We start from the raw sequence: 23402 nt of genomic DNA on the forward strand, positions 1-23402 counted from the left end.
TTACCTGACTTTAGTCTATTGCTTTGTACAGTTCAAGAAAGGAAAATCTATCTCTGTTCAAGTAGCTTCACACCCGGCACACCCACACTCACTCCAGCTCACCCGACCTCCCAGGTTCACGCACATCATGTGCTTACCCTCATCCCATGGAACACTAATTTTTATGGACTCTCATGTAAAAACAAGTTGCCAATAAATCATAACATTTTATAAAATCTGGAAGATGCCGAGTTCTGGAGCATCTGGCCCTGTAAGTTCCAAATTAGGGATTGTGGTATACAGCGGAATGCAGAGTGTCAGTACTGAAAGAAGGGGAGGAGCCACCATCTCTCTGACTGCTATCAAAGTACTACAGTCTAGGTGACTTCTAAACAAGTTAATTTCCACAGTTCTAGAGGCCAAGGTGAACCTAAGTGTGATGGCTTGCATATGGGGACAACCTAGGGAGTGGCACGATTAGAAGGCGTGGCCTTGTTAGAGGAAGTGTGTCACTCTGGGGCTGGGCTTGGAGACACTCCTCCTAGCTGCCTGAGGCTGCTCAGTCTGTTCCTGGCTTCCTTTGGATGAAGATGTAGAGCTCTCAGCTCCTCCTGTACCATGCCTGCCTAGATGCTGCCATGCTCTTGTCTTGATAACTGACTGAACCTCTGAACCTGTAAGCCAGCCTCAATTAAATGTTGTTATTTATAAAACTTGCCTTGGTCATGGTGTCTGTTCACAGCAATAAAACCCTAACTAAGACACTAAGTGTCTTAGTGTTCTATGAAGAGACACCATGACCTCAGCAACTCTTATAAAGGAAAACACTTAACTGGAGCTGCCTTACAGTTCAGGTTTAATTCACTGTCATCATGACAAGAAGCATAGCAGCAGGCAGACATGGTGCTGGAAAAGGAGCTCAGAGTTCTGCATCCTTTTTTCCTTTTTTTTAATTTTTTGATTCTTTGTGAATATCATATTTTGCATCCTAAACCCATTCATCTTCCCATCCCTTCATATCCACCCTCAATAACAAAGAGATCTTGTTATGGAAGCTATAGTGTGTGAGACTGTGTCACACAGTATATCCTTTGTCCACACTTGTTTGAAAATGTTCATTGCAGTGAGCCCTTGGTCTGGTTTGAGGCTGCTAAACTATCAGTACTGGATCCTCACTGGGACTCCTCTAGGATGTTCAGTTTGTGCCCTGTGCCACAGAGGTCCCACAGCTGTGGGTGTGCAGGTCCAGTCCCTTAACAAGCTCCAGAAGTTCATACAAAATGGAGATGTTGGGGTGGCCAACTTAAAGCCCTAGATTTGGGCCTGTGTTGTAGCTGAACTGGTCAGACCACCAGCTCTTCAGCACCACGCCACCAGGGCAAGCTGTCCAGCACTGCCCTGACTTACCCAATGCCAGTCAGCAAGGGGCAGAGCCAGCTCTTCCATTTTCATGCCCCTAGGGGTCAGCTCACCCACAACCACTCCAGCAGGGGCAACTTTATTATGCTTCCCAGGTGGGTGCAGAGCCCACTCTCCCAAACTGTTGCAGCCATTGAGGGACAGGGCCAGCTCTGCAGCCTCAGGGGCTGCTCTCCCACCTGCATTTCAGTTGGTCCTAAGGTAGCCTCCTCTGTTAGAGTCAATTCCTAGAGAAAAAATGCTTCTGAGTCAGGGCTAGAAGAAAGTCTGACTGTCTCTGACACACAGACTAAGAGGACAAAGATAAAAGGCTGATTCAAAACAAGATGGCTCAGGCTAGGGTACTACGTGAGCCTGACTACATGAGCCTGGTCCCCAGAACTCACATGGTGGAAAAGAGGACAGACTCCTTCACGTTATCCTCTAACCTCAGTACATACAAGCAAATGGATGGAATCCATGTCAATTAGGGAAACAGTTTCAGGTGTTTTGAGAAAGTTATACAAACAAAAACAACAGCAAAACATGAGCTTGACTTAAAACAATGGGCACCGAGCTCTTGCCAACAAGTGCAATTTCCTCAACCTGACAGGTGGAGATGGGGGAAAGTCACAGGAGCCAGTGAGAAAGGAAAACCTTGATTAGAGACTCAGGGTCTACATTAGAGAACTTGTCTCCAAGTACCATTCCACAACTGCCTCAGATCTGAATATTGAATCCACTGTCCATGCTGAGAGCTTTCTACTTGGTTATCCTGTTCCACAGCACTCTAGACCAGGGAAAGAGAAATGGCTGAAAATGACAGATCTATGTATGCAGCAGAGCCCTCTAGCCTGGAAACAAGTGAGGGTAAGGAGCCTAACCAAACAGCCCCTTCTCTAGACCTTTAACACAAGGCTAAGCTTCTGCAACACTGTTACTAAAAAGTGACTAACCCTGTAGCAGTCGTGGGTCCTTTAATAAGATACACTATTGATATGATTCTGCAAACCCTGGATACCCAATGCACATGGACTTAGCAAGTGTATCCAACACACACAACCTCTGAAACAGCTTTTTATTAAACAGCAAAGCAGAACTTGAACACAACTTTAAATATTTGTAACAAGGTCACAAAAGGGTTGCAAAATGTCTGCAATGTGAGGATTCCATATCCTTATAACTAAGTCACCCATCGAGGTTTACATTAGTACATTAGATGATTCCACAAGTCAGCAGCCCATCTAAGAGCCTGCAGCTGCATTAGTGGACCTTTCCTGTTTTAAGAACTTAATATTATTCTGGTATCAGCTCCTTATCAAATGGAAGATACAAACTAAATTTTTAAAAATTGTTAAAAGAATGACTAAAATTCTGCAACTAAGTTGAGTTTACAGAAATTCTGGGAATACAACTGAGATAAAACACTAAGGTTAATAATTATCACATATACAAAACTCTTATATTTATGATTCTGATACTAATATACTCTCAATTAATTTTGCAAAAGTTCATCTCCTGGTACAAATAAACCTTGAGACCAAACTTTTCACTGGTCTCTTAATCCCCTCACATTAGACTCAGTCCACTTTCATTTATGTCCCCAAAGTGCAGCTGTGGGCCAGAGGTAACGCACATCCAGAGGGAAAACACTGGGAGTTGGTTATTTCTTTTTATCCAGTTTTCATTCCTATTTCTATCTTTCCTCAAGTCTTTTTTTTTTTCCTTTTTCTTTTTTTTTCTTTTTTTTTTCTTTTTTTTTTTTTTTTTTACTTCTCACACACCAGCATTCCTATCTTTTCAACACCAAATGAACTATTTTATGCAATAAGGAGTTTTTAGCTTCTCAATGTGACAGTTTACATTTCAAAGAAAAGCCTTCATTCTTTATAGCTTCAATCTATTTTCAGTTGATTAAAGAGAATCAGTAATCCTATCTTATTACTAAATATCACAAATGGCAAGCCTTAGATAAGAAAGTATCGTATTTTGGTTAAGTGTCAACACTTACAGTCAGGTTACTCTGTAGGAGATAACTCTGAAGTTCCTGGGGAGGGAGATGGGAAGGAGGAGGCAGATGGAGGAGAGGCACAAGACGGTGCACAAGGTACAGAAGCTGTGCATTCAGTACATGGTTTTGGTCACTTTTTCACAACATGATTATTTTCTTGTATATTTTACTAGTTAGGCTTATGATAAAAGACAGTGCTAAACATTATGTGTATATATATAAGCAAATTGGCAAAACATTCATCTTCAAGTTTCATAAATATCTGTAATTCTAATATAAAGTCTCTACATGTGCACAATTTTATAGACTAACATATACATAGAACGTTAACTCGGAGATGCTCCTGTTAAGCATTAGTGTTACCTAGATCCGACATTCTCTCTATAAATACTCAGGGAGGCAATCAAAGATACTCTAACTTTTGGATCATATCCAAGCTTAAGGGGGAAGAACAAAAGCAGCAATCCATAGAAGAGAGGGAGGTGAACCCTTTACTTCCTTTTGCTTTTTGTATCAGTTGTTTGAAAAACACTAGAAGCAGACATGAGGTTTTCTATATATTGTCCGAGAACTTGATTTTCCGATTTTAGCTTCAGATTTTCTTCCTTAACTGCATCTACTCTTGCAGAAAGATCTATATTTAAAAAAAAATAAAAATACAATTATCAATAAAATCATGGCAATGACTCCATGTTATAAACGCAAGACCAGGCTGAGGGGAGTGACTCAGTGCTATAGCCCTTGCCGAGCATGTGTGAGACCCTGGGTCTGATTCCTAGCACTAACAATAAATGGAGATCACAATTTGTAAGTTTTCTGTGTTTTAATTCAGATTACTGGGAGGAAAGGCTTAGAAAAAAAAAAAAAATTTACTGAGCAGAAACAGAAGATGGTGGTTGTTGAGAGTGTCTCCCACGGGACTCTGGAGTCTGTAAATCATTTATGTTAGCTCTTGCAGTGATTAACAGTTGTATTTCTAATGTGTGCATGTCCTCTCACACAAAATGACAATGTCTTTACTGGAAATGTTTAAGATGCCTGGCTTAACACAACTGGATTCCTAAGTTGGATAAAAGATCCAAGCAGCTGATGTTTTTATAGTTTTATATTAAAAATTCAAAAGATACAGGTCCTAATGAGCAAGTAAAAAATGATGTCCATGCACATATTTAACAAATGAATATTAACCAACAGAAGCAGGCACCATTCTAGAAGCAACAGAGAACAAACATATTTGTATGTGGGCACCTGTGCATTCAATAACATGGGGCCCAGTATCAGCGTAAACATTAAACATATTGATATATAATATGTCACAACTTTTCTACAGGAAAAGCAAAACTGGCTAAGGCTCAAACGCAGATTAGAAGCACTTTTTTAGAGTTACCTCATTTGCTAAGGGTAATTTGAGCAGAGGTAATTTGAGCATAAGGAACTCAGGAAATAGCCATACAGATGTGTGACTAAAGGAAAAGATTTAAATCAGCATTTAAAGAGGCTACAGCAACAGCCCAGTCCCCAGATAATTTGAGGTGGGATACACTGTCAAATGAGAAGCTAATGCTGGCTTTGTGCTCCAAACAAACAACAACAAAAAAACAATAATGTCATTACACATCAAAAACTCAGGTAAGTGGTGGTATTAATTTTATGGAAGTTAAAAAATGAAGAAAAAACCTCTAAGATCAATTTTAATCTCTAGAAGTAGTGTTCCTTTACATTTTAACAGCGCTTTCTTGAAATAAGCTTTGTACACATTGCCAGGATTTAAAAGGAGCTCTCATACTAAGTCAGCATCATCTGAAGGCCTTAAAGAGGAGAACAGTGACTGGTCTGAGTGAGGCGCATGTGTCCTGTAAACCACAAAGTGCAGACAACAGGAAGAAGGGGAAAATAAGGACTGCGGCAGCACGTGACTCCCTGGGTAAAGACACCACCCCCAAACCTCCTGACTTGAGTTCAAGTCCAAGACCCATGTGATAGAAGGAATGATTCTCATAAGTTAGTCTCTGACTTCCACCCTGGTACACACACACCATACCACACAAATAGTAATAATAATAATAAACTATTAACATGAACTTTGACGTTAACTAGATGCCATTCATGAAAACTACTAAATGCAATCTAACCTTCAAGTGTGTGTTGGAGCTCCAACACCTGATTAATAAGTCGAGTCTTTTCTTCCAGTTCCACCTGATTTTCAGCATCAACTGCTGTAATAAAAAAAGAAATGTTAAAATTTACCATTAATAAACACTGTGTGAGGTATGGCATGTAACACTTAAAATTCTGCAGAACATTGTCTAACCATTATCTTAACTGTCCTAACACAGCCCTTAACTGATGTATACAGAACTACGTAACAGCATTAAGCAGAAAAAAAAAAACACATGAACTTACCACACAATTACAGAATATAGAATATAGAAGTCACCTTGGATGCTTTCTAACGTAAAGAGGAAGAAGTTAGTCAAGAACTTAAGCCCTAAAGACTGTTTCTCTGCTCCTTCCACTGCTTAATGAGGCAAAGGCACCCACAAAGCCAGAGGATGACAACCTCACCGTCCATGTCTGCGTTCATCATCTTGGGGAACAGACGTTGAGCTCTTGAACGCAAACTCTTTAATGAACGGTCTGTAGAAAGAGAAGGAAACAGAACGGTAAAACGGAAGCTTGTTTCTCAGAAGACAACATCTTCTGCATGTCACTCTCCATGCTCTGCTGCTCTGAAGTACTAAGAGTGCACACAGATCAGCAAAGGACACCCTGCAGGGTTTCCGGAGAGAAGCATCAGGGAAGATGATGTTGGGCTGCTCAGTAATCAAGTGCCTGAAGTTAAGTGCTGCACGCTGAGCTGATTATACCATGTGACATGTGCTAGCAAAGGGGGATGGTAATGTACATATTCAAAACAGGAAACATCTTCACCGAAATCGGGAAATTAGGATAATACTCTGAAAGAAAGGTTTAGAAACATTGTGATCTTTTTATACTAAGGACAATCAGAGAGGAGCAAAGGTACACACATAAAAACCTTTCAGAGAGAAAAGGATACAAATATCCAAGTGGACTCTCAGGCAGCTCAGTCTGAAAGCTCTTGAGCTTCCTTATGTAGCACACAGCTGTAAAGCTAAGGCTGCTCCTAAGTGCACAGAAGCCTCTTTCTCATCTTTCCACCACAGCTTACAGTCTCTGCCCTTCAGAGAAGGTAAGCTATTAGGGTTTTGGTTTTTTCTTTTTCTTTTTTAAATTTTTAAAGTTACTCAATCTATTATAGTATCTGAAAATGACACTTGAATTCTTCTACTCAACAAAATGTATAAAATACTGCATGGTCATTTTTGAGAGTAGAATTCCTCTCCATCTAAACAATATCCAGTTTTTAAATCTACAAAGTTGTTTTATGTGGACATCTCTTTCTGCACACATGTGTATGTGTATGTGTATGTCTTTGTCCACACATAGAGCATCTCTTCAACCCTCACCACTGCCTGAACCTGGAATTCACCAGTTCAATTAGTGTTTATAAGCAAGCTCAAGAGATCTTACCTCCATCTCCCAAACACAGGCACACAGGGTTCACTGAATACAGCACACGTGTACACACAAACACACCCTACCTTACACAATTATTTTGTAACTTACCAGCTGCCCTGGCTCTGAAAGAAACATCATTCTCTAAGATCTTTATGTCAGCGCTTTCAAAGACTTTTCTTTGAAAATCACAGGAAAGCCCAATGCCTGTGTATGTCTAACTTGTTAGTGGATGAGAGCCTTTTATAATTTAAATCCAGAATGCAGACAGGGTAGTGGCAGAGAGCGTAAGGTTTCAGGAATGCAGCAAATGCTAGCCCAGGATTAGTCTGACCTACCCTTGCATGCTCACAGTGTGCCTTCTAAGACTTTTTCTAAGACAATGGCTTAGCACAGTGATTAAAAATCCTCACTCTCTATTTAGGCTCTGAGTTTGGTGAAGTTTAAAAAGCTCAGCCTCAGTACCTCATCCATAAAATGGAACTAATAACTATGCAACTCATGGTTTTTTTTTCTGAAAACTTAATAATCCAATTATGTGTCTGTGTACTTAGTAAGTATTCAACAGATGCTAACGGACCTTCTCATCTCTACTCTCCTGTTTGTACCACAGAAGAAGCTTTAGAAAAACCATGTGGCTGGAGGCCTCACACTAGAACTCATGGCCTAATGTGAGGGTAGCTTAAATCACAGCACAGTTGGCATCCAGAGTCAAGGATACAATCAATATCCAGTCTGCTTTTCCCATCATAGCACCTCGGCTCACCTTGACATCTCAGATAAGAGTCTGACATTTCCCTAACATCCATCAAATTCAACCACCGACTTCTATGAACCTGCAATTGAGGTTTTCCACCTGTAAACCACTCATAAGAAATACAATGTTTTGAAAAATTAAAAGTCCAATGCACTACAGTAATGCACTAAACACTTTACATATACAGCTTTATCAAAACAGAAGGAAAACGCAATTCACAGATATGAATACTAAAGCCTTCCTTATAAAGGTTAGAGGCCTTGCCTCATGTTTCATAGCCAAGATATAATTAAGGACCTAACCTGAGTTTGAAAACTCGACTCCTTTGGTGTTTTCACAGCTAAACAAATATAAAATTTCATGTGCTTCAAGCTGCATCCACTACAGTGTGATCTATTTCTGTCCGTTCATGTTCTCCTTTGACATTTTGGGGGTTTCAACATCCATGGAAATTGAGGAACTACATCGCCAACAAGGATTTCAGAATTGTTAGATTCCCCAGGGAGCTAGCTGCATCCAGCTTAATCACTGGAGCATAGACACTGGGGTTCCTACGCAAGTTTGAGTCTCTGAAACGGATAACGGTTTGGGGACCTCTGTCCTTATGGCTATTACGACGTCAGTCTCTGATGGTGTAACAGAAATCTTGGCTTCTCGAGAACCTATGATTTCTCCTTCCAAAACCTTACAACTCAATATTTGTTCTGCAGGACGCCTGAGAAAAGCTGACAAAGAAACAAACCTCGGTTCTAGCAAAGACGTCCCACCCCAGACAGGCAAGGACCACCACGCCTGTAAACTAATCCTATCACTCGAGAGGCTGAAGCAGGAGGATTGCGGCGAGCTGGAAGGTAGCTCCGGCTGCAGAGCGTCCACTCCCAGCACCCGGTCCCATCGCTTCCCCGTGGCGTCCGGGTCCCGCACCGTCAGGCTCTTCCCCCCTGAATCCCCGGTGTGCGGCCGGGAAGGCGGCTGCGCAGCGCTCGGCGGGGCGTCGGGCCTCGCGGCCCCGCGATGCAGCGCCCAGGCTGCCGCCCCGGTCCCCGTCCCATCCCGCCCCGCCGCGCAGGGCCTCGGCGGTGCCCTGGCCCCCGCCCTCGCTGTCCCGGGTGCCTCACCTTCCGTCTGAGGCGCTGGGAGGAGGCGGGATAGGTAGGACGCCCGGGGCCGCCGCTCTCGGACCAACTGACAGCGTCAGCTCCGCCCTTCCCGCCTACGGAGCGTGCGCCTAGCCAGAAGGCGGCCTCCCACCAATCCTAACTCGAGATTGCACGCCTGCGCACTGGCTGCTGGACGCCCCGAGTGGCCCGTGGCAGAGCACTAGGGTCCACCTTTGCCCCAACAAAAGGGCATTGACGCCCAATCAGGATTGCTGGGCGTGTCCTAAAAAGGCAGCGACCAATCACGGAGCAGGAGAGAAGAAAACGGTCCTCGCTGAGGATCTTTTGTCTAGCCAGGAGCCTGGGAAGTGAGGTTGAAGTCACTCACTGTAGGTTAAAAAAGAAAGGGGGTGGAAGGGAGACAAAGAGACAGAGAATTTCTGGAAATTGACCTGATCAGACTATGGGCGAAAGATATTTCGTTCACATTTAAGAACAGAGTGAGCAGAATACCATCAGCTGTCCCTCAATTCTAAAAGTACATTTCCTCCCCCCCCCATTTCTAAAATTAGAAAACGCACAAAGTGTATACCATTAATGGATGCTTCTCTCCGTACCCCATATTCTGGACAATTTTTAAACTTACAGCTCACCCAACCACTTATGATGCCTTACATCAACAGTCGCCAGATCTCACTAGCAGAAAACCCACGGCTTAATTAAAATTGTGTTTCTTATTCAAGTATACATGTACAGTGCCAGACTTTGGGTTGCCAGTGGTTTTCATGACACTTCATTATGACCTAACCTTTGAAACAAAAGTATCTTGCTGTTAGCGGTCAGTAACCACGGTATATCCCCACCTGCAAAGCACACTACATCTCCAACTTCTGAGCTGTAGAGGCAAGCTTCCAAATACTTTCTTCTTGGCTTTTCTCTTTTATATAAGATTTTATTTTTAATTGCATGAATATGTGACAGGGTGTGTGTGCGCATGTGCAAGGTGCCTGCAGATGCCAAGAAGAGGGAATCGGATCCATGGAATTGGGGTTACAGGTGGTTGTGAACCACCTGATGAGGATGCTAAGACCCCCAACTCAGTTTCCTGTGCAAAAACAATAAATACTGTTAACTGCTGAGCCATTTCTACAGCTCCCAAGTGTCTTTTCCCCCACCTAGCAGTACTTGCTATAACAAGTGGTTTGGTGTTTGAGATGGATATATTTAGCTCAGACTACTATTCAGGATTTGAGGGAAGGAGAAGACAATGAATACGAGAAGAGGGAAAGCCCGGGCAACTCTAAGAGGAGTGCCAACAAAGTAACAATGGGATTTTTCAAAGTAGTGAAGAACACACTTTCTTTTCAAATGCACAAGGGCCAATCATAGAAATGGGCTTAAATTGTCTTTTCGGTTGTGATTTTTTTTTTTTTTTATATTGTATGTGTATTTTACTTGTATTTCTCTGAAACACTTGGGTACCTGGTACCTAAGGAAGACAAAAAAGAGTATTGGATCTCCTGAAACTGGAGTTACAGACAGTTGTGAGCTGCCATGTGGGGCTGGAAATTGAACCTAGGTCCTAGCCAGGGCTCTTAACCACAGAGCCATCTCTCCAGCCCTTCATTTTATTTTTTAATTACATGTCTGTGTGTGTGCCGGCCTCTGAGTCCAGACAGGGTGTCATCTGACCCCCTGGAACTGGAGTTACAGGCTTTTGGGAGCCACCCAGCATTGGTGCTGTGACCCAAACTTGTTCTCTACAAGAGGAACTGTTCTTGATCGTCTCTTCAGCCCCCCAACTGATCTCCTGCCTGAAAATAAATTGTCAATAAATTTAGAATAGCTTACATAGTTAGAATCATACAAATTATTTTCCCTGCCCACTTAGAAATTAAATTTAAAATCAGTAAGAGAAAGATATTTTGAAATTCCTGAATAACTGGAAATTAAAATACACACTTCAAATAAACTGAGTGAAGGGGACAGTCATGGGAAATATTTTTAATTAAGTTTAAATATGAGTATATGAAAATATTTTAATTAATGTGAACACATTTAATTAAGTTTAAATGTAAACATGGATGCAACTGAAGGAATGCTTAGAACATTTTTTATTTGGGAAATCAGGAAGCTTTCAAATTATAAATCTAAGTCGTTCCTTTAAGAAATTAGAAAAAGAAAAACAAATTTTTAAAAACCAGCAGAAATAAAATAATCTAAAGTCAAAACCTTTTGTTCCTAAGTTTCCAGCATCCAGTAGATGGAGGCAGAAGGGTGCTGAGCTCAAGACCAGTCTGGCTTGCACAGAGCTTGTTTCAGGATTCCCCACTAGCCCCTGTCAGATGAGAAACCCATCAAGTCAACATGGGAAAAATGAAACAGAAAGGCAGTATCTTAGTTACCTTTCTTCTGGTGTGACCAAACACCATGACAGAGGCAAATGCTAGAAGAAATAACTTATTTGGAGCTTACAGTTCCAGAAAGAGGGGAGTTCATCACCATCATGGTGGAGGGCATGGCAGCAGGCAGGCAGGCATGGCACTAGGAGCAGCAGCTGGACACTCATATTACCCTCCTCAAAGTGAAGCATCAAGTGTAGTGTAAATGGCAAGAGGCTTTTAAAACCTCAAAACCTACCTCCAGTGATGTACCTCATTCAGTGAGGCCACACCTCCTAATCCTTTCCAAAGAGTTCCACCAGCCAGGAACCAAGAATTCTACTATATGAGCCTATGGGGGCCATTCTCATACAAACCACGAAAGACAGCGTGTATGCACATATGCATGTGTGTGTGCGTAAGTGTGTGTGTGTGTGTGTTCTTATGCTGAATTGAAGTTCCATGCAAGCCAAGCATGTGCTTTATCACTGAGTTACAACAGTGGTTATTGTTGTTGTTGTTTTAAAAAAATAAATAGTAAAATTTACAATCAAGGAAGATTCATCTGAAAAGAGAGAAGGGGACATTAAAAATTACCAACATCAGTGATGAAAACCAGGGCCTCACTGTTGCCCTGAGGATATCAAAGGCTATAAAGATGCTACAGCAGCCTTTGAGTCATGTGCAGAACTTGGAGGAAACTGATGATTCTTCGAAAGAGAAAACAACACCAACACTCACAAGAACAGATGACACCCAGAGCCCATATCTCTATTTTAAACTGTTGGTGACCTATTTCCACAAAGAGTATTCCAAATCCAGAAGGATCTGTGGTAAAATTTTCCAAATGTTTTAGTAAAATTCAATTCCGCACAATGTCTTCCAGGAAACAACAAGAAAGACCATTCTTCCTTCAACTCAATTTAAAAAGCCAGCCTTCTACTAAGACAGTGATTCTCAACCTGTGGTCACAACCTATTTCACAAGGACCACCTAAGACCATCGAAAAACACAGATATTTACATTACAATTCATAACAATGGCAAACGTACAGTTGTGAAGTAGCAATGAAAATAATTTTATGGTTGGGGTCACCACAACCTGCAGAACTGTATTGAAGGGTCGCAGCGTTGGGAAGGTAAGAGCCACTGGGTGAAGGGTTAACAAGTGCCAGCTACTCTTGCAGAGGACCCAGGTTCAGCTCCCAGCACCACGTGGAGGGAGATTCACAACCACCTGTGATTCCAGCTCAAGGGGGTCTAACTCTGTCTCTGTCCTTCATGGACATTTCATGCAGGTTGTACACATACATACATGTAAGCAAAATCCTTGTGTACAAAAATAATTAAATGGTTTCTTTAAAGATTACTCTGATCTTCCAACCTGACACACATTATCAAAAACTTGCCTTAAGTCCTTAGAGGGATCCTAACCACAGTGGAAATGTCAAGTTGGAATATGCAAAAGCGAGGCATTTGGGCACCTTCAGGTGGGGCCAGGTGTATTCCTAATTACATCACACTCAGCCAGTTTAAAACATGCTTCATCTCGTTTCTCAATAAGACGTTGTTTCCTTTTTGTGCTAATTTGTTTTTTCTTTACAAGGTGTTTTTAATTCACAGGGAGTGGGGGCTGTGTTGAATTCAGTGACTGAAGACTGTATACTACTTACTGAAAACTAAACTGAATAGTATATTCTGGAACAGAGTACTACACACAACAGTGAGCCATGCCGACGGTCGGTAGGTTGAATCGCTTATGTGCACTTTCCTCTGGTTTGGTTAATTGCAAGAGTCATTTTCACCCATCTGTTCAGTTGCCAGAGCATGGAGGTTGCCGTTACGTTTTTTAAAAAGAGAGTGTATCAAAGAATTAAGGATTTCAAGATCTACCTGGTATTAAACTTTGAACCTTGTGGGGGAGAGAAGAATATGAAGTTATGTAGATTTTTCTCACAAGTGATTTCTATTCAGATTTTCTCCCAAATCAGTTTATACCTCACAAAGTGTTTCCTTATAATAAAATATAAAAAGAATAATATATTAACCCTTCAGCTCCAGGCGTGGCTGCTTAGGACAAAGCCATGCTCGCAGATTATTTCAGTAATTAAATTATTATTGCAAAAAAATGTCAAAGTTGATACACAAATAGCTGGTTTGGGAAACTTTGATAAACGGTGTGAAAAAGCTGCTCTGGTTCCTGTAATCCCGTGGCAAGAAGTTGCTAAGTTCAAGGCCAGTCGGAGCTACTCAGTGAGTTCTAGGCCAGCCTGGGAGCCCGAGTGTCTCCTTAGCAGGTTGTCTTCTACCCACCACAATGTCCTGATTCCGTAATTTCCTCCACACAAACATCGTGAGTAATTTCAGCAGGAAAACACTCTCCACTGAGTTCTGTAGAAACCAGCTTTATAATCAAGCGTTATCATTTGAATGTTATAGCGTTAAGAGAATTCTGAGTGGGTTTTTTGTTTGTTTGTTTGTTAGTTTGTTTTGCTGCTGATGCACACCTTTAATCCCAGGACTCAGGAGGCAGAGCCAGGCAGACCCGTGAATTTGAAACCAGCCTGGTCTACAGTCTGCAGAGTAAATTCCAGCACAGCCAGAACTATGTAGAGAGACCCTGTGTCTTAAAATCATATATAATTGAAAATAAAAATTCTGGCTTGGCTGAATTTTTAAGAGGATTTCGCAGAGCTGTTTCTGAGATGAACGCCAGAGGCCTTGGGTGGCAGCTGGGGGACAGGTTTTCAGTTACGGAGCTATTAGCCGGTGGCCTTTCAAGAGCCACGGTCTTTTCTGGAAAGAGTTTTCTGGTGTGAAAAATAAACTTTTTCCCAGTCACCCTCTTGAATTATCAGAAAAGAATTTCCAGCCCAACCTGGACAAGATGAACTTTTCCACCCTGAGGAACATCCAGGGTCTGTTTGCTCCCCTGGAGTTACAGACAGAGTTCAAGGCAGCACAGCAGGCTCTAACCCTCTCGCTGGATGTTTTGGGGGGCAATGATGAGACCGTTGGTTTTAAGGATATTCTGAACGATCCATCACAAGGTGAACTGATGGGCAGCCACATTTGATGGTGGAGCACAAGCTGAGCTGGCTGTAGTGCAGGACCTTGAGGAACGGCGCATGTTTTCCGTGGTTGCCTCTGCTCCAGTGATGGTCACAGCGTTAAAGTACTGAGAGGGTCGCTGCATCATGTGGAAGTGTTTGGGGCTTGGCTTTGGGTCATGAGTCAGTTGAAAGCCTAGAGGTGGTTTCTAAGCTCTGAGGTTACAGCAAAGGCCAACTTCTGAAAATGTATTTCTTATAAATGTTACAAACACAAATAAAAAAAAGGGGGGGGGGGAGGAAAATTCTGTTTTTAATATGTCTGAAGCGATATTTTGAAGAGCACAGAGAAGCCAGGGTTACAATTTTATAACAGAACAGTCCCACTCAGTAGCAAAGCTATAAAATGCTGGGTTGTTGAAAAGGGGTTCTTCAAATTGTCCCAATTCTCACAGTTATCCATGAGATAAATTCTCGGTAACCCTTTAAGATAAAAGAAGGTCAGATTTTGGAGTTCCCTCAGCTTCTGTCAGGGTCTGGGATCTTAAAGCATTTGCAAACTGATGAACACCTTGTTTTATGGCTGCTGAGAGGCTAGGTCAGAGACTTGAGCCTCCACTGCTCTCCACTTCTCTGTGTGTGGGAGGCTGCAGCAGGCCCACAGGGGCAGCATGTTGTGAAACATGTGCAGCCTGTTATGATATGTATGTAACATGTTATGGTACATGGGCAGAATGTTGATCTTAGAGATCTATTGCTTCTACAGAGAGTGAAGCAAGCTTTTCTCGGGCCAGGGCCAGTATTCCCCAGGCACTGAACAGTGTGCTCTGGGAACACTATCTATCAAAGTCCAAGAAAGGGGTTCATACTCTTGGTATGCCCACAAAAAATACAGTGACCCCACCCCAGGGTCCATGGCAGAACCTCTCTAAGGAACTCAGGAACCTTCTACCTGAGTTGTCTCCAGTTCTGTGGCAAATTTCTGTCCCCACCCCTCCATTATATATCTCTAGAGAAATATATATAATTTTTAAATAACCCTGGAAGGGTCCTTTAACTTTAAAAAGGAGGAAAGGTCCACTAGCCAGAGGCCGGGAACATATCAGCAGAAAGGATGCACTTTGGGAGTGCCTGTGGCATAAATCAGGTGGCATCATGACTCCTGACCTTTCTTTCACACCGTTTAACCTAAGTTCTCCACACTTCCAAGCAGGAGCCCAGGCTGGGGGGAGAGTACAGTTGGTAATTTATGAGGACCTGAGTTCACTTCCTATGACCTGTCGAGACAAACCCATGTGTGGTGGTGAGTACTCTTAAATCCCTTGTTAGGGAGGAGAAGATTAACAGATATCCAGGGTTTGCTGAACTGGTGGGTTCCAGGCCAGGGAGAGACTCTGTCTAAAACACAAGGTAGAGTAGGCATGGGAAGGAATGACTCCCAAAGTCGACCTGTGGCCTCCGTAAGCACCCTTACACAGGTGTGTGTGCACCAACATAGAAACACATACAATGGGAGGTGTAAATAAAAACCTACATGCGATTTGTTTTAAACAGTTGGCTGAATTGATCATTTCTAAATACAGGGAAACAGGCCAGACCCCCTCTGATTGTCCTGGCAGAGAGTAAGTTCTGGAAAGCCTGGTCACTAGGAGCTGAGGCAGTTCTAAAAGCCAGTGGCAACTGATTTTAAAAAGCTATGGGAAAAAATAATAATTCCTGAAGTTAAACACAGAACCTGGTGTGTCTCAGATTCGCTCCCAACAAGAGTCATGAGCCTGGGTTCCCCTTTGTGACATCCTGAAGTAGATCACAATCAAGCAGCTCTCTTGGGTAACAATGGGGCGTGTGTCTCTTTCATCCACAGATGTAGGACATCTGTGTGGATCTTTACATCCCTGGTGTTCATTGGTTCAATGTCTTTTCCATCCCAAGGGCTTTGTGCCAAAATCAATGTTACTGAATATTTGCTAACAGCCCTCAGAGACCACAGTCCAGCCAGCATTTTAACATAGCATTCAAATGTGTTTGTGGCTCTTTTAGATAGGTGTAAAAGGCCTATCGTGCCCCCTTGGTGTTGTATTAGAAAAATGACAGCCCCAGCCTCAGGCAGACACACATCACAATCCCAGCACTTGGCAGGCAGAGGCAGGAGAGTTACAGATTCATAACCAGCCTGGATGGCATGGCCCGGAGTGCATCGAAAGACTCTGTTGTAAACAAAGTTCACGCCTGTTGCTATGCCTCTTCAGAAACAGAAACAGAATTCCAGTCTTGCCTTTTATGTCTGCAGGGTAGAGAATCAGGAGGGAAGTGTTCCAGCCTGCATGAGTACCAACTGGAGGGGAACAGAAGTCCCTGCATCTGACTTCTTATATTTCTTGAGGACAGCAACTGTGTTCTGCCCACAAGCAGAGCTCCACTGTCCAGCACCTAGATGCAGGTCTGTAAACTGGATGGGTATCCTGCCCTCGGGCATGATCTCCATGTTGGGGATGGTACACTCCTGACCTCTAGTGGTAACAATGATTCAAAATAAGTTTCTCCACACACAGAACTTTATGCTTCATAATTTACTCATAATTTATGTGACATATTCTGCTTGTTAAATGGCCTTACCAATACATGGCAATTTGTGTGTGTTCATACTAAAAAAAAAGGATGATTTTGGCATTTCTTATATAACATTTTATCTGAAGAGTTGTCAAAAAAATTTGTGGGGTTTGGGGTGGGGGGTTGTTTTTTGTTTTCCACCCCGTGTAGAAAATGAGGTCAGAAGAATAAAGTCCTCCCTTTCTGCAGGATTGAGACTGAAACACTTCCTTCCCATGGCTCCCACTTACGAGCTGACGTTAGCCCCTTGCTGAAGAGAAACAACCTTATTTACAGCTCTACTCCAAGCAGGCACATTGCCACCATCCTTCCCCAGTGGCACCGTTGTATGTGAGTGAAGCCAAATCTGTCTCTTACTCACATATCCTCTGATAGATTGGCTGGTGTCCTTCAGGACTGGACAGGAGGGGCTGTGTAAGCCTGTGGATCTGAAGCCTACACACGACGCCGTACTAGCCGAGACTCCAAAGCAGCGTCTTTGAAGAAGCTGAGTGTATTCTGAATTTGGAAAGTTGTAAACCGCTTTTTCAGCATGTCCAGAAGACCAACTGACGAAATAAATGAACAGTTAATTTCTTTGGAATCCTTCCAAGAATTATTGCTCGTATACTCCTTCCCACGTTGAATCCGAACAGGTTTAAATTGTTTCCTCCCATGGAATGCGATTTGCTCTAAGGAGACCTCATCACTGAGAATGCATAGGGGTCTGACCACAAGTGCACTGGTCCATTAAAAAACCTCGTGTAATTGCAGCAAGGATGGTCTCTCGTGAGTTCTTGGGGGGTCATGATATCCAGAGACTTGACTGAGGGTCTCCCCTCTGCAGGGGTCTTTCAGGACTTCCCAGAGACCCTTGTCCTGAAAAGGTCATGTTTGGGGGCTCTGATTGACAGCTCCAGCTCAGCAATCAGGTTACATCAGCATCCAGTGCTGGCTATATGGAGACACCATCATGGGTACTGTCTTAGTCAGGGTCTCTATTCCTGCACAAAATATATTGACCAAGAAGCAAGTTGGGGAGGAAAGGGTTTATTCAGCTTACACTTCCACATCGCTGTTCATCACCAGAGGAAGTCAGGACTGGAACTCAAGCAGGTCAGGAAGCAAGAGCTGATGCAGAGGCCATGGAGGGATGTCACTTACTGGCTTGCTTCCCCTGGCTTGCTCAGCCTGCTTTCTTATAGAACCCAGGTCTACCAGCCCAGGGATGGCACCCCCCACAATGGGCTGGGCCCTCCCCCCTTGATCACTAGTTGAGAAAATGCCTTACAGCTGAATCTCATGAAGGCATTTCCTCAACTGAGGCTCCTTTCTCTGTGATAACTCCAGCTTGTGTCAAGTTGACATAAAACCAACCAGTACAGAAGCCTATCCATCCATATCAGAAGACTGTGCCCAGGCTATGAAAGACCAGGATAAATCCTGACCCACTAACAGTTAAAGTAGAAGACCCCCAGCAGGTAAAGTAGAGCCAAAAATGTAGGCTAGCCGGTTCAGTGACTCTGTTTCAGGAGCTGACTGACCATAAAACCATAAAAGTTAAAATAACACCTTATAAACATTCTTGAGAAACCGGGTGTTACCCTTGCAGTTCTTCACTGCTTTTTGGCATTTTCCAATGATGTACTCCCTCCCCCCCTTGGTTGTGGTTTTTTCCTTTAAAAACCCCTTCTCCCAGCCACTTGGGGTCAGACTCTTCTACCCCTGCGTGGGATATGAGTCTCGACCCCAGTGCACTGGTTCATCAATAAACCTTGTGTAATTGCAGCAAGGATGGTCTCTCCTGAGTTCTTGGAGGGTCTTGTTATCCTGAGACTTGAGTGAGGGTCTCTTCTCTGTGGGGGTCATTCAGCTGCAGCCAGCCAAGAGGCTACGGGGAAATTGGCCACCTAAACAGCTACTGGATCTCTTAATGCAACCCACAGAATGTTGCTTTGTAATCATATGGGAATCTGCTGCTACAAAGAAATAGTAAAGAGGACAACAATACCAACAAAAGGTTATTTAAGAAACATTAGTCTCAGTCTGTAAAGATTCCAAATGAAAAATGCAGAATAATGTATGCCTCTCAAACACTGGCAGAACCTGTTCGTATTGACATAGGCAGTGTTATGGTTTGTACATGCTTGGCTCAGAGATGTGGAGAGCCTTTTTGGTACCTCTGGACAGTTGGTGGCAGGAATTCTTGCTTCACCAGGACAATCAGAAGCTAGTCAAGGCAGGAATTTGACTCTGGCCCTATACTCAGCGAACTGACTCAGATTAAGAACATTTACATTTGAAGCTCAGGTCCCAACAGTTAGAATTGAAGCCCAGGGCAGTACATTTGCATTTGAAGCTCAGGGCTTGTTCAGCAGAGGTAGGAGTGGCAGTCTCTTTGTCTCTTGGGACCTCCTTTTGTCCTGATCTTCACACCTGGCATCCAGAAAGAAGTTTACAGGATTTTTTATTATTAACTTGCTCATTCCCTGGCTCAGAACTGATATTATCTTTCTGCATGTAATTAAAGTGGTTTAAAAGAGGACAAAATAAAGAAGGCTTCACTTTAGCCTCAAGACTGGCCAAAGTCATATTACAATTTTGATTGTCTCTTTTTTCTTTCAATACTTGCTCTGGCCCTGGGGAACCTGTTGTTTGACCGAGCTGGTCTAGGAACACAGGGAGTGGCACTATTTGAAGGTGTGTCCCTTTTGGAGTAGGTATGTCACTGTGGGTGTGGGCTTTAAGATCTTCATCCTAGCTGCTTAGAAGCCAGCATTTTGCTAGCAGCCTTCAGATGAAGGTGTAGAACTCTCAGCTCTTCCTGTACCATGCCTGCCTAGATACTGCTATGTTTCTGCCTTGGTGAGAATTGACTGAACCTCTGAACCTGTAAGCCAGCCCCAATTAAATGTTGTCCTTATAAGAGTTGCCTTGGTCATGGTATCTGTTCACAGAAGTAAAACCCTCATTAAGACAGGCAGTAATGGCTATTTCTTATACAAATATAAGAAATCAGTGATCTAATCTAAAAGAATGGATACCATAAGTGAAATTATATGTTATCTGCTTCCTTCTTAGAAAGGCTCATCCTTCTAAGAAGGCTGGGTAGATTTCATGACATTTCTAACTACGTTTTTGTGCATAGCAGTCACATCCCTTTTCAATCAGCTGCCACCAAAAAAACTGCCAAAACAGAAAAATTCATGGGTAACTTTGTCATCTCCAGATGGAGCTGTCAACCAGAACCCTCCTAGGTTCAACAAGTGGATGAAAATCATTGCATGCAACTAACACAATGAGAGACTTACTTTCCACTTGTGGTAGAGAGAACCGCACCATGCAATGTTGATGCTAGCTGGAAGAGGCTGACATATGGAGGGGTCCAGTGACTTCCCCTGGAATAACTTCCCATTGTTAGCTGCCACAGCTAGTCAAACCAGGATTTGATCCCAAGGACCTCAGCTTCCACACTTGTAACTAGTACTCTCAGATCCTCCTGCACTATACCTACCTGGATAATGCCATGCTCCAGCCATGATAATAATGGACTGAACCTCAGAACATGTAAGCCAGCACCAATTAAGTGTCCTTTATAAGAGTTGCCTTGGTCACGGTGTCTGTTCACAGCAGTAAAACCCTAAGTTCATCTAAGTAAAAACCTTGCTTTATTCTTACTGGAGATAATCCTTGAGGGTAATTTACAGAAATAAAGTGAATGCAGATGAAAGATTGGGACAATTCAAGGCAGTGGGATTAGAATCTCTGCACACTTCTTCAAAATGGTCTCTTAAAATTATAAAACACTAATTTATACATAAAGAACATATAAAAATTTAACAAGGAAAAATACACATGAAATAAATCTTTTTTGAAAGAGAATTCCTTTTAAAAATACTTCTATAAATTGATCTTTTCAAATATAATAAAAACCAAACTGGGAAGAAATGATTGCCCTGAGGGGTGCATTTTCAGCCTTCACTGTATCACCTCCTTTCTCCTCCTTCCTCAGGCTGAATTCCCCACTTCCTAGCATTTATATTTCTAAGACAGCTTTCATGTGCATTAGCAAAATACCACATGAACATAACATAAGCATCATTGCTTTAAGGGTTTTTCAAAATCCGACCAAGTGTTAGAATCAGGTCCCATAAACCAATCTTGATCATTTTCTTAAAGGAATATGTTGTGGTCCTGATACCACCCTTACCACCCCAGCATAGCTGCAGCCATTTGGTTCCAGGCCTGCCAGATATTTCATTATTGCTGCTGTAACATGCCTGCCAGTCACTGACAAAGAAATGATGACTCAGAGCAGGGCCATGCTGACCACATCCCCTGCTAGGTTCTTTATATCCTGAAGCTTGTTAATATTATGGAATTCCACAAAGCTTTACACAGGACCCATCAAAATAAAGGTCAATGTGAACTGCTATGTCTAAAATGGCTTGAGTCAGAGCCTATCACCAAGCAGAACTTCCTGCACCTGTGTATGAGCTCATCATGGTGTTGTGGGGGTTTTTTCACTTTATAAGCTGACTGAAAAAGATGTTTGTTGTCATAGCTCGGATAATTCTGAGCTACTTTCCTGACATTCAGTATTAGGATATGCATTCAATAAGGCATCCCTGTCTGAGTGACATTGGTGTTTGTATGGTTTGTGGAGTGACTCTCAGACCCCAACATAATGTATATCAGGCATTAAGAACAAGAACTAATAAATGGTATCTATGTATTGGAAAAGCTTCTGTACAGCAAAGGATACTACCATTCAGACAATATGGCAGGTTACAAACTGGAAAGCAATTTTTAACCAACCACACATTTAGTATATATATACAACTCAAAAAAACTGGACATCAAAAACCCCTCACCAATAAACCAATTAAAAACAGGGTACAGAACTAAGCAGAGAATTCTCAATGAAGGAATCTCAAATGGCTGAGAAACACTTAAAGAAACATTCAACATCCTCAGTCATCAAGGACATGCAAATCAAAATACTTTGAAAATTTCAACCCACACCAATCAGACTCTGCAACATCAATGAAACAAATGGCAGCTCCTACTGGTGAGATGTGGAGTAAGAGGAACGCTGATCCATTGCTGGCGGGAGTGCGAACTTTTACAGCCACTATGGAAATCTGTGTTGTGGTTCTTTGGGAGCTTGGGAACAGACCTACCTCAAGATCCAGTTATACCCAAAGGACTGTGCATCCTACTATGTTTATATAATGAAATACTACCATTAAAAAATGAAATCATGAAATTCACAGGTAGATGGGTGGAACTAGAAAGGAAGAAACAACCTCACTGAAATGGAAACTTAATGGTTCTTTGGAAAGCCAGATGGGGTTTTATTGGGGCAAACACAAGAAGGAACATTTTGCCGAAGCAAACACAGGTGAAAGGATGTTCTGTTAAAGCAAGCACATGAAGGTGCATGTGATGGAGGATTTTTCACTGATGACACACACACACACACACACACACACACACACATATATATATATTGGTTTTCCTTATTTTGCTTATTTGAGCCACATTTGTCAGGACTCCATAGAGAGAAATGTACCAAAAGACTCCTGGTGGTGTCACCACTTTCTGTCGTTTTCATACACATAGGCTGATTGGCAGAGTGATGTCAACTGAGACAGACTCACAGGTGGAGACAAGGCCTGTGGAGGACACATGATGTTTGGAGGGAGTATAAATAGACTTGACAGATAATAAAGGAGACAGAGCTTGGCTTGTTTATAGAGCGAGCTGTCCAATGCGTGTTGGTCTCGTGTCTTTGCTGACTGAGAGAGGCACAGCTGAGAACTTTCCTTGGAGTTCCTGTTGACCCTATGCCATGTCTCTGAGAAACACATTGCAACCTGACAGTGAGGGCCAATTGGCTGATGCCAGTCGCAGCTTTGAATATAATTAAAAAGAGGTTTCGGAGAACAGAGTCAGGAAGGATGCTGGGGCATAGCAGAAGGGAAGGGCATTGAGGGGTGAGAGTTGAGCATCACGATGAAGAGAGAGAAGGAGCTTTATTGTGAGAACCTACCTGTTGTCCTGTGTGAAGAGCATATACACATCCACCTCTCCCAAACCAGGCTCACAGCACAATGTGACACCACACCATGAAAACTGATGTATGCTCTTGTGGGTTGATATTAAGGTGATACATAATTGCACAGTTGAGAGGAAGGCATGGAAAAGGCTAGGAAAATGGAAGACAAGGAGAAGAGAGGAAGGGTTTCTATGGGTCTTTTTACCTCATATAGAAGGACAGTTTATATCTTTGTCCATTGGTTGTAAATTTATTGTGTAGAGGATTTGTGGATTTGGAATTTAATATATAAACCTGCTTGATAAGTTACCAGGCTGTGGAGCCATGTTTGTACTGGGCAGTAGAGGAAAGGAACATGCCGGGACAGAAACAACAGGGGCGGTGGAGTGAACCTGGCCTGAGTTCTTAGAGGCTGAGTAAAGTTAGAGATCCCTGTAGTACCAGATGGCAGTGTGGAAACTGTTAGCCAGAGTTCCAGACTAAAAGAGAGACAGCTGACAGGGCGGTGTGGGGACCAAAAGTATGAGCTTGGCTCCGCAC

General features: G+C 42.7%; 1 protein-coding gene and 1 pseudogene across 3 annotated transcripts; one reads left to right on the forward strand and one right to left on the reverse strand.

The window, feature by feature from the left end:
* Positions 1-3632: 3632 nt before the first annotated feature.
* Positions 3633-8887, reverse strand: SCOC (short coiled-coil protein). Of its 2 annotated transcripts, none has more exons than XM_080936757.1 (4): positions 8801-8887; positions 5954-6025; positions 5521-5601; positions 3633-4022 (listed from the first exon to the last, which is right to left on the reverse strand). In XM_080936757.1, the coding sequence occupies exons 2-4, from the start codon at positions 5973-5975 to the stop codon at positions 3880-3882; spliced, it is 246 nt and encodes an 81-aa protein (XP_080792883.1). In that variant the 5' UTR covers positions 5976-6025; positions 8801-8887; the 3' UTR covers positions 3633-3879. The 2 variants fall into 2 exon arrangements, with proteins under 2 accessions (XP_080792883.1, XP_080792882.1); XM_080936756.1 differs by having other exon boundaries at positions 5521-5604.
* Positions 8888-13867: 4980 nt separating this feature from the next.
* Positions 13868-14267, forward strand: LOC308436003 (proteasome maturation protein-like; annotated as a pseudogene). Its single transcript has one exon. The product of its transcript is annotated as a proteasome maturation protein-like (transcript).
* Positions 14268-23402: the final 9135 nt, after the last annotated feature.

The sequence above is a fragment of the Micromys minutus genome (genome assembly GCF_963924665.1).
Source record: "Micromys minutus genome assembly, chromosome: 24".
NCBI classification, from domain to species: Eukaryota; Metazoa; Chordata; class Mammalia; order Rodentia; family Muridae; genus Micromys; species Micromys minutus.

Bases quoted from the DNA above. Each gene is read 5' to 3' on its own strand.
- SCOC (XM_080936756.1), bottom strand. From the start codon at position 5,975: ATGATGAACGCAGACATGGACG. The intron at 5,605-5,953 runs GTGAGGTTGTCA...TTTTTATTACAG, and splicing joins GATGAACGCAGACATGGACG to CAGTTGATGCTGAAAATCAG. The intron at 4,023-5,520 runs GTTAGATTGCAT...TTTTAAATATAG, and splicing joins GCTCCAACACACACTTGAAG to ATCTTTCTGCAAGAGTAGAT.